This window comes from Mycteria americana, chromosome Z (assembly GCF_035582795.1).
Source record: "Mycteria americana isolate JAX WOST 10 ecotype Jacksonville Zoo and Gardens chromosome Z, USCA_MyAme_1.0, whole genome shotgun sequence".
In the NCBI taxonomy this organism is placed as follows: domain Eukaryota; kingdom Metazoa; phylum Chordata; class Aves; order Ciconiiformes; family Ciconiidae; genus Mycteria; species Mycteria americana.
Genome location: NC_134396.1, coordinates 29,354,888 through 29,366,951, shown reverse-complemented (window position 1 = coordinate 29,366,951; position 12,064 = coordinate 29,354,888). Strand labels below are relative to the sequence as shown.

General features: G+C 39.0%; 1 protein-coding gene across 5 annotated transcripts in view; it reads right to left on the bottom strand.

Moving 5' to 3' along the window:
• Positions 1-7,199: 7,199 nt before the first annotated feature.
• The window catches only part of CNTLN (centlein), a 197,952-nt gene continuing 193,087 nt past the window's right edge, over positions 7,200-12,064 (bottom strand). For all 5 annotated transcript variants that reach the window (XM_075527374.1, XM_075527375.1, XM_075527378.1 and 2 more), the window contains one exon: positions 7,200-7,955. In XM_075527374.1, coding sequence (XP_075383489.1) covers positions 7,854-7,955 — 102 coding nt within the window. In that variant the 3' untranslated portion in view covers positions 7,200-7,853. The remainder of the gene's footprint in view (positions 7,956-12,064) is intronic.

Sequence of the window (12,064 nt, the reverse complement as noted above, 5' to 3'; positions counted from 1 at the left end):
ATATGAACACCTTAAATTAAATTTAGTAAAGATAGTAAGTTACATAAATAAGCATTTAACTAACCATTTGTCCTAGCTTTTCTATAAGGTCAATATTATTCTCCCATTTACATTTGTAAAAGGTACACCATAGAGAAATCAATATTCTTAGACTAAAAATCATTGCATTTTCAGCTGACATCTGTAAACCCTGATTTTCACATTGATAAGCTATAGGTAGAGCTCCTATTGACTACAGTTATTTCTGAGGTGTGGTCATAAACAGAAGAAAAAAGACTGTGGCCATACTTACAGAATGAGAGTTAATCCCTTGAAATAACCAGTTCAACACAAATTCCTAATGCAAAATTGTAGCTCAGAGGGTAAATGTGATCCTTGCATGTATAACTAAAGATCAAATAGAATAGGGAAATAGCACTACCTTTTGAATAATAATCACGTAGTGAGACCATTACTTGGCATATATTTTAAACGGTTTTTCTGCAGAATGAGCAATGTGTAAAGATGTAGCAAAGATGCATTACAACGCTTGTGGTCCACTCGTGCCCATCCTCCTCACATGCACACCATGACTTATAATTAAAGTTCTGTCTACTCAGCCTTGATTACCTGCATGGGGGGATTTGTTTGATAGTCATAAATGCCAGGCTTTGAAACTGAATCTAGACAATTTCAGTGGGAAATCTTGAGTTCTGAGAGTTCTTGATCATAGGGCTACTGTACTGGATTCTCCATCACATCAATTCTTCAGCCCAGGTCGAGTACCTTTTTAAATACAAATTGTAACATTTTATGCTGCATGCTCTGTTTTTTTCAATAACAGTCAACAACGAAGGAAATCTGACTGTCATCCTTCAAAATCTAGGATTGGTTGAATTACAGATAATGATGTGTGATTCCCTTACTAAGGGAGTTGTCCTGTTTCGGGAAGACATCAAATCTGTGCTCTGCAATAGGTTCAATAGGTCGCAGTCACTTGAACCTCTTCTCTGTAGCATCTGATATAGACATCAGAATAGGCTGCTAGCCTGGTAAGCTCGTTGTTTCACAAAGGCGTGAGCCTTAAATTTCCCCAGCCCCTTAAATTTCCCCATTTAAACTTGCTGTAAAATGGCCCTCACAGAAAGCTGGACTTATAGCTGTATACCTGAGCAAGATGCAAATACTAACCCACTTATCTCAGAAAGGTTGTTGTCTCAACCTAAAAAACTCAAGATATCGAGCCAATATCCTCAACAAGCTGGACCCTTTGCTTATCTGGCTCTGAACCTGTTTGGAGACATAGTCCTTTCACGTTCATAACCAGTTTTAATCATATGAAGCAATCCAATGGCGATGCATAAACTGTGTACAATGGCACACAACTATTGAAATTAGCTCCCTTTTTCCTTGTTCTGATCTTCAGCTCATAGTTTAGCTAAATATTAATTCAATTGTAGAGGTGAAACAGAAAAGGCAATTAACCTAGCTGAAGGAATGACAGACAGAATTAAAATACAGACCTTCCTGACTTTGTAGCCTCTCCGACTTACTGAAGATAACAACAAAGACTTAACACAGCTACCAACACAACTGAATTGATTTCTAAATATGTGATTACAGCAGAAGTCAGGGATTGTTTCCAGCTCTCTCAATCATTCATTATACCACAGGAAGTTTCAAAATATTATACCCTGAGAATTCTCAAATCTCATATCAGGAAATCTCAAAACTAGAACCTTATTTTATGTATGAGAATAGTGCATAATGAAACAAAGCAAAGCATGGAAGTAAATTAAGTGGGTTCAAGGACTTGTAGACCTATAATACTATTTTATTCTACTGAATGTAATGTATCTTACTTCAAGGCACTACTGAGAAAAAATAATGATGTAAGTAGGCTGCTGCTTCTTTTCCAAGAATAGAAAGAGTGAGACACTGCATGATGGCTACATGAACACTTTGAAATGTTTTCAGTTTCTCCCTGAACTCGTCTTTATTGTGACCATTAGGTCATATCATATAATTACACTTACCACCTGGAGTCTCATTCATGTGAAGAATACCTAGCCTTAAAAATTGCACCCCAGAAGATAACCGGATTGTTCAGACAATGAGGAAGTGCTTAGGCACATGGGGAGATATACACGGTGCCTTCTGTAACGGAGAATCCTCAGGACAGAAGCAGATGGATCTCATTTGTAATGAGAGATCTACGTTTTGGAAGACTCATGTCTTTGATTCCTATCAAGGTAAATTAGGATTTGTGTGGGTTAAACAGGTGGCACTACAGAAACATGGTGTGAGAAATCACTATTGACAGATGCTCTGACTTTAATTTTGACATTTTAGAGTACATAATGAAGATTTTTGAAAGGGTTAGAACACTTAAACAACTTTGAAGCTCTGCACAACTCCGAAGCTTTCACATTTATATATGTATATACACCTATGCATGCGCGTGTAAGCACATACGCACACCTGTGTGTGTCTGTATATATATGTATATAGAAGTTACTATATTTAGGGACTCACCCTTGTGACAGTGTACCTAACGGCTGTGAACAGCCAGTATATTTCCCATGTTGAGGTACCAGCTCTTGCTGCCCGAGTGGCAGGCCTGTCTGACACCGTATTTCAGAGCTTGCAGGAACCAAGGGTCCCGGCCAGGCTGCGCCGGGGAACCCCGCACCGGCTGCCGTCGGCAGCCAGCAATGAACCCATTTTTTGTGAAAGTTTGCCATCTAGAGACCACGTCAGGAAGCGCCATGATATACAACGACTACCTTCATGAAAGAAAACCAGATTAAGTGAATTTTCTCGGTGTTCGTAGGTATAGTTAGTTCAAAACAGCACTGCCTTTAATATCTTTTATGTTTAGCTTTGTTGGCAATATCATCTTGAAAGTCTCAAGCTGATACTTCTTCCCAAAACAGAATCAGTTCTTCACTAAATTTGTAACATGCATGTGTAATCTGAGCCTGGTTCCAGTGGAAAGGCATTTTTAAAATGTTTGTAAAACATAATCAAGGTAAGTACTGATCCTTTTACAATAAGAAAGATTGTTTCAGAAGCCCTCTCTTCTGCTGGTGGAGCAAAGATTAAATAAGCAGTAAAAACAAATGCGTTCATTGCAGAGACAGAATTCAACTTTTGTGACAGAGAAAGGTAAAAATTTGTTTTCTTCAGAATATCAGCCTTTTTATTCTCCTTACAAAAATATTTCCAACTAGATGAAATTTTTTTCACCGAAAAGTGCTGACTGATATGTCCATTTTCATTTGTTTATATGAAATTAGAAAAGTTGAATGGAAATATCTTTAAAATATCTTGAAAAGAATAATAAACATCTTCAAAGATATTTGGCAACCTTTCCAGCAAAGTTTGCAGAAAGACTAGCAGTCCTATAATTTCAGGAGCACCTGGGAAGTAGTGACAGTTCTTTTATTTCTTGCTCTTCATCATAAAATCAAATTTATGGTTTTGGGGGTTTCCCCCCTCCTTTTCTCATGAGGGTACTTAGGTTCCATTTTCACCCTAAAAAAACTGTACTAAAAATGTCTTTCAGAAATGCAGGAAACTGTACTTACCGCCATTTAAAATGTAAAAAGGAAGAAAACCTTTGCCAGAGTAGGCCTGATAATTTTAGGAGAGTAATGAGGTATTCAGCAGAGACAATGGTGTTATCTCAATGGATAATCACCCTCCTCCTGTCTGGGCCCAGTCACCCCAGAGGCTTTTATAGGGATAAACTGGTACCTGACAATGCATGTATTCTTTCCCTGGAAACATTTTCCGTGGTGACTCAAAATACCCTGTTCCGTACCATGTACAAAGAGCAACAGATAAGGTTACTTGCTGTTGAATTTCATAAGCAGAAGATGACTGGCGTCTCATGGTCTTTAAAGACTGTGGTCATGGCTGCTACCTATACTGGTCTGCTCTAGCAACCTGTGTCTTGCTGCAGTGGGTGCTGCGGCATTGTCTATAGGCAGGGGTTGGGGCTGGAGGCTAAAGGCCAGAGCTCGGGCCATTTCACTGGTGCCCAGGCCCCGTCTCTGCCATTGGGAAGCACCCCCGAGGCACAGCGAGGGAGACGCCAAGCTCCCAGGCTCTAGGCTGAGTGTAGATCCAAGTGGGCTGATCCAGCATTTTCACTGCACAAGTGAGTAAATTATAATCTGAGCCCTGCTCTCCCAGCTTGATGCTCTTGGAGGCTGGAAGCTGATTTGTAAGATAAAGGACACACCACTGACCCAAGAAAGTGATAAATGCCGTGGAAGAAACACCAAACACACCAGAATCCAAGGGCAGACATCCCTTAGCCTGCATGTTCCTGTTTTCAAAATGTTTTCTTTTTACATTTCAGAGGGGCCAAAGTAACAAAACATTAGTGCCGGGGGTAGGGTTTTAAAACCCATTTCTTAAAATACACGATTTAAGTTAATCCTCTCTGCATCAGAAGGAACAAGTTGGTGTAGCAAATAAAACGTAGCGAGTGATTTCTTCTGCCTCTCCCCACACGTTTGTGTTAGAGAGAAAGCACCAGCCAGAAACAGGCTGCTTGAGGGACTGAGGAAACAGACCTGGCAACCGTTCATTTTGCATTTTTGCTGGCTCACAAGGCTTGTGTGCACCAGCTTCTCTGAGCAGAACAGCAGGAATGGTAGAAATGGACTGTATTTACTAATTCTAAATTTAGAAATTGAAAAAGCAACACTGTAGCGGCCATGATTTATTTTGAGAATTCATTTCAATCCGCTACTGGATTAGCAAGCATTAAGACCTATAACGAAAGCAAGCAGCCAGGTCTCCAGAGCAGCTCTCTGAGGACTGCTTGCTAGGGCAGGCTGAAGACTGCCACCCCACTCAAAATCCCGAACCAGCGGTTGGGCATGCAATGCCATACAGACTTAAGGTAGCTAAAATAATGCAGAAACTGCCAATTTTTGTAATTTTGTTTCCAACCTTTACATCAAGTACTTAACCACATGCTTCCTCGCTATAAACTTGAGACCTTTCCTTAAAGTTTGTCTAGTGGTAAGGCTTCCAGGTTAACACGCAAGCAGGAGGGACAGAGCATCCATTTACAAGTGCACTGGGCACAGCTGGCAGGTGTTGGTGGCAGCTGCGGGCGACCTGTGTGGGACCAGGTCTGGGACTGCCCTACGCACTTATTTGTTTGCTTTCTCAATACCAGAATCAGCAATTAGAAGCTTGTTAATTGCCAATAAATTAATTCAATGGAAATTTCCCCACGTGAAGCTGTTTTGTTGCCCGGGAGAACAAGATAGGTCAAAAGTCCTTTAAGTGGTCTTTTCTAAAGGCCTTTCGCTGGACCAAGTGAGGCAGTTTTTTCCTTCAGTGGAAGGGTATGTGCAGTCCTCATGTGGCAGGCTTGTTGCTCACTTGATCAAGGTGCTGTGCTGCTGCCGTCAGTGACTCGCTCACCTTCCCAGAGTGAGCTATCACCTGCCTCTTCCGTGGAGCACAAGCGCTGATGGCAGCTCTGCAGGCTCACTCGTTAGCAAGTGAACATATACTTGAAGTCTCATCAGAGAAGTGGCAGACAATTCCAGAAAACTCGGAGGAAGGGAAAGAGATGTATCTGTACTGAGGTATGTCCTGCAGAACTTGTTTTGGTAGAGTCCAAATATGATGTTTTGGCCGTGTAAGCTTATCGGGCTTATTGACCATAATAATTTTCAAAAGAAGAAGGAAATGAATCCCACCCTTAAGGCCTAGGCCACAGAGATTCACGGAGAAATAATTTTCTTTGTAGAGCATTTTTGGGTCTCTTGAGACATGATGCACAAGTGAAACAGCTGCAAATAAATAACACTTGCTGTATTTTCCATTCCTTGAAAAAATGGTGATAATTCTGGCTCCACCTGGGTTTAAGGATTTTGTTTTGCTTACCCTCTCTCTTCAGATGAAGTAGATAATAATTTGGTTCTGCAGCATTCACCACGCTTTGTTTACTCTTGGTCCAAGAAAAGAGCTCTCTCCATACCCAGGTGCCCAGGAGATACAGAAATTTGCAGGGCCAGTAAAGCAAGACATTTAAGTTATAAGAAAAAGGCACTAGTCTGGGAAATTGTCTCAGAAAGTTCTTTGTTTTCCATGTGAATTAGCTGATGTTCCCTGCTCTTTCGCTAAGGCAAAGGATGAGCAAGCACTAAGATCAGTACCCAGATCAGACTTGCACCAGCAGGTCTTGCAGAGCATGGAAATGAAGACAAAGGGGCTAATCTTCACAGATCTTTGGCCCCGTGAAGTTCTTTCCACTGCCCAGCAATAGACGTTATGTTGAAGTTATTTTCAAATATGTTTGGCTGGAATCGCTGAAAATCATACGAACATGGTTTCCGTGTATTTTGATGGATTTATCTTCCATAATTTTTATTGGCATTGGAGCCCATGTAAATTTTTAGCTTCAGTAAACCCTGAGGCAAGTAGTTGCACAGTTCAATTCCCTTTGCATGGGAGTGGCTTCCTTTTGCTTGCTTTGAATATGTCACCTGATAGTTTCATATGATGTCCCTTATTTCTTGCTGTGGAAAAGGTGGTGGTCAACCATTCATCAAGATGTTTCTTTTTTTATGTAGGGCTAGATCCAGGTCTTAATTTACAGGTGCAGTTGGAATATGTTTGCACGATTTTCAGTAATTCCAATAAAAATTCTCTCAAGCCCCTGTTGTCACCAGGTGTAACTGAGCAGAAGTTTAGCCATGTCTCCCCTTCCTCATCCTTTTCTTAGAAATACCAAATAGTGTACTCCACAAATTAAAAGCAGCATGGTGACATCCTAGGAAAAACACTGGACTGACATGCAGAAAACTTTTCTGTTTCATGCTTCTGTTGAGTGATCTTAGACCAAATAGATCTTGCTTCTGATTCCCCACACAATATGAATAATGATAATGATATCTGTTGTAAAACAACTTGATATCCATAGATGAAGAGCCATGTATAAAAGCCTATTGTTATTAACACATGAATTCAGAAACCCGGGTCTTTCATTTTTTCAGGTGGGTTGGTCCAGAGGAATACAAACTCCTAAGATGTGAAGAAGCAACAATAATTTGTTAGTACTGCCAGAGAAATCTTAGTGGAAACAACTGACTAAAACTCTATACCATTTTCCCAAGGAAAGTGAGGGCTTGCAGCTTTGTGTTAGCTGACAAAGAACTGACACTACTAATGAAAAAAACCCACACTGGAAATAACTTTACTGTATTGAGTTTTTAAAATACAATTAAATACATTGTACACAATACACTCCAACTCAGAAGAAAATACAGCTTTTCCCAAGAGTATTACTCTACATTGAATACTTTTTTTCTACAATCATTCATTTTCTCATTTTTTCCAACATAAAGAAAACATATCATTTTATGTAGCATATATCATAAAGCTGGGACTTTCAAAGAAGCTAAAAGAAATTAGGTATTCAATATCCCAATGATATTCCCAGTTCCTTTGTAAATCCTCCTTCTACTGTTCTGACTAGTACAACCAGGAGTTACTTAGCTGCTTTTTGTAGTTTCTGAATTGTACAGATGCGTATTGGTCGTATCAAAAACATCCTCTCTCTACAAAGCCTGCACTGGTGTTCACTGCTAATGCATTTAAAGGAAAATAATTTTTAACTTTGTATTGATTTGCAGCAATTTTTGTCTTCAGGAATCAAACACCACACTCCTTTCTAAATAGGAATGTAATTAATTCCTCTTGTTCAACAATTAATTAGTTCACAGTTTCTACTTCTGTATTGAACATGCATATTGACAGTTCTTTATGTGAAGAGGAAAGACATGAGGAAACAGCACACATATTTTAGTCACACTTTGCAAAGATAAGTCTTAGCAACATCATACAGTGTGTTTCATGAGAGAACTGTACTCTTCTATCAGTTTCTTCTTCTCATTTAATTTTTCCAGTACGGCATCCATTAAGTATGAAGCAAAAGGAAACTGAAAAAGAAACACAGTAAGAAAAATGATCATTGAACTTTATTTTCTTCATGTGAAAAACTTTTATTAAATATCTTTAAACCATTAGATTTCAGTTAGTTCTGACAACTACCACACATGCACACATCTGATCTTTAAAGTTCACCCACCTGGTTAGTGTCTGAAAATCTGCTCTCTATCATAAAAATGATAAAAGAACAGAGTAAAATGAAAAAAGATAAACGCCTTATTGAACAATTCATGCTTTACTGACCATGTTAATGATGTAAACTGCAGTAGCAGCATCTCTGTCATTTATCTTCAATCAGCTGATCAATAAGAGGTTACAGTCAACTCTAGGGCACGCAGAAATGGTAGTGTATGTTCACTACTCCCAGGAGGATGAGACAGAACTACCAGTACAGCTCTCAATGCTGTGGCAACTGCCTTAGACTCACACGTGAGAACTTGTAAATAAAAAAAACCCAGAGCAATACAAAACCCCAAACCCCAAAAGCTCCAATTGCATTGATTGGGATCTTACACAAACGTCTGCTCCTCTAAAACACAATACCAAAAAATTGTATTTATGTATTTACAGAGAAAAGTGAAAACCTCTTTTATACCTCCTCTGATATAAAAGATGTATTTGCACAATTGATGTCTTCAAAGAAAGATATTTGGTATATTTTTCAGTGTCATTGCTGTAATGCTTAAAGAGGTTTTCTTTCACAGTCTTGGTGCATCAGTGCACTGTACGCTGGGAACTACTTTTAGAGGTGGCACAAAGCACTAGTCATCGCAGCTCCTCCCAGAGAGTGGTCCGTGCTGTGCCAGAGGAGAGCCAAACAGTTTTCTTTCACCCTTGGAAAGTCTCTGTCAGCTTCACAGAGCTCTGTCAGCTTTCTTGAACTCCCGGTGAGACCAGCAGTGACCGAGGGGTCAGTCCCACACCAAAAGTAACAGCTGACGCTCATATCAGAAGGAGAGATAATTTTACCTTAATAAGCCCACCAGAAATAAACTAGGCAAAATATAGCAGGTGGTTGAGCAGGCCAATGACCAGCTTCCTCTGCTTTTCACAACTGTAGTTCAAGGCAATACTTTTGCATTTAGAACCACTCTCTCGTTCCACACTCGAGTATTGCTGCTCTGATTTTATTTTTTCACTTCAATATTCCATCTTAAAGAAAAAACTGTATGATACTTATACGAGATAGAGTACTGCCTGTTTCCTACGTATATGAAACAAAAAATATAAAACAAACAAACAAAAAACCCCAGACATAAAAGTACATCAAATACAAATGCTGGTGTAATGTCTGAACGGATATACAGATATGAATGTATATACTGATATTTATCATTACTAACAAGTCAGAAAAAAAAATCTAAAATGGTAGCAGGGCAAATCTTGTTAATAGCAAGCATCTGTCATGAAGTGACTGTAATGGCAATTCTCCATGTTGCTCAACTGTCACTTTGCAGTTACAGAAAAAGACAATAATACACATTATTTCCCTTTTCTACAGGAAAGGGGGTTTTGAAGGGCTGGTACTTGCTGGCCAGACATGTCTGCATCTGTCATAAATAACTTCTGCCTATGGTAAGAATTTTCTAGTAGTCATCTACACCTGTCAGCTTTCTCCTGTACGCTATTGTGACAACTTTTTGGGGAATAGAGGGATCCAATTCACTGAGCACAAATCTATTCAGAGTAATATAAAACATAATCTTATCTGAAATTCTGTGACACTTACTTGCTACTGTGCTTTAAAAACACTGACCCCAGCATCCTGTTCACTCTAATTGCTCTCCTTCCTTGTCTAAATATGCTTTTTACAAGAACACTATATCATTACCTCAAAGTCTCTAATTCTTCTTGCCTAGCTTGACTACATTCATTTCTGATACATTTCACCTCCTTAATGTTGTGCCTGAGATGAATGGTTTCTTATTGATGTCTCTGGCTCATATCATTCTAGCTACATTTTACTTGCTGCTCACTACTCTCTGTGGCTTCCATGTCATAGCAAAGTGATCTTTCAAGAACTCTTTCCATTTAAATCATTCATTTAAATCAAGAGCATTTGAAAGTTGAACGTTATGTCATTCTTTCAACATTTGTTCGTTTCAGAGAAAGTGCTGTATGTTTTTATCTGGTTTTCTTTCCATACAGACACCCAGAACTGGATGATCTCCACAGTCTTCACCTTTAATAGAAGCCTGTCAGATTTACTTTTAATGATGGCTCTGTAACTATCCTGGGAAGCTTCCCTCTACATTTCTCCCCAGAACTTCATAACTGTTGAAGATGTCTGTACTCCAAAGTATTCATCCCAGCTTCCAAACCTGCCATATGCTTGGGGAAGGCTTTGGGAGTTCAGTGAGTGCTAAGTGCACACCTAAGGAGGGAAAGCTTGTTTATACCACTGATAATTATATATTTTAATACAGAATTATACTTCCTTCAAATGTTTTCCAGTTATCTGTGCCACAACCAATTTATCTGAACACTAAGCATTAACAATAATAGCGATCCTAAATCTGTACGTTATGGTAGGCTTTAGGAGAAGTAGTATTTAATTGACTTGTATAAATTCAGAAAATTTGACAGCGCAAACTACATGTAGATGTAAAGTTTGTTTTAAATTTATTTATCTTTACCAGAATTATAGATGTCTTCTTTGATACTAGAAAGCCATATGAATGAAATGCCATATTTCTTACACAACTTATCAGACAGATATCTTGGTGTATGGATACCTGTAAGGTCATATGATCCTAAAGAGTCAGGAATGCTGATAGTTATTTCTGTTTCTCTCACCTATTTATTCCGACCTTGAGTATACTTCTTTTGGAGATCCTGTCTGTAAAAAACAAACTAGTAATATTTATTGACCTTACACCACACGACTGAGTCTCACTCAGCACAAGTGCATAAATATACACTGCTCTGCCAGTGAAAAGACTCATAATGAGTGCAAGGCCATGTCGTTATTCTAATGAGACATAGCGTCTCCATTCACAGAGCACAATGTTACTTGGCCTCTGCTTCACAAAGTCTAAAATGTGTTAACATAAAAATAAAGGTGTTTAATTTCTGGAATACACGAATTAGTGGTTACACCTATTTTAAATCTCCCCATACGGATCCATCAGTATAATATCTGTGCCCAACAAAATTATCCAATCACACTGCAGAGCTGCCTCAAATTGAATTAAGTGAACCACAAAGAATAACCTGAAATAAAACTAAAGAAACTCAGATTATAATGACCAAAGCCTCGTAATTTCACTACAAACTAAAAGTCAAAGTTTACAAAAAAAAATTAGAGAAATGCTTCACTTCACTATTGTTCTTTGTCCATTCTGCTTTGTGATGGCTGTATATACATGATTATATAAATATATATGTGCCTGTCTGTATTCTTATCCCGAGTAATCAAACCAATCTCTCCGTGTTTTCAGTCCAGGACAAGTGATGTAATGTGGTTTTGTTTCTGTGCATGAGATAAAACATAGATTTATACCATAATGGATTGTCAGTGCACAGGACTGAGCTCTTATTCTCGTAATGACAAGAAAATCATGGTTACTTTCTGATGGTCTGATACCAGTGTTAATGGTGCCCAGGATATGGTTCAGACTGCACTGGTACTGCTTTTCAAGGTGCAGGTACTTGAAACACCTGGTGAAGCTGGCAGTGGCGAGTGTGTGCATGTGTGTTTGTGCATGGGAGAATACAGCTGTGCTTGTGAGCAGAGGACAGGCGATGAGCAGAGACCTGTTCAAAGAGAAGACAGACACAGGCTGAAAGGAGATTAATGAAAGCAAAGCAGGCAACTTCCAACCCAAGAAATTTGAAAGGAAACAACCATAGCTGTTAGTGCACATTCCCAGGTGACACCAGAAGAAATCTATATTTAGAATCCAGTAGTTGGGGAAAATCCCTACCAATGGAGAGTGAATATACTGTTCCAAACCCTGTTCTAGAGATGGATTATACACATACCTACAGAGAGCCCACAGAACAGACGGGAGGGAGTTTTTCTGGAAGTTTTCACCATTGGAATATGGTTTTTAGATTCATAATGAGGTCATGAGAGTAAAGATTTTATTAGGAGGCT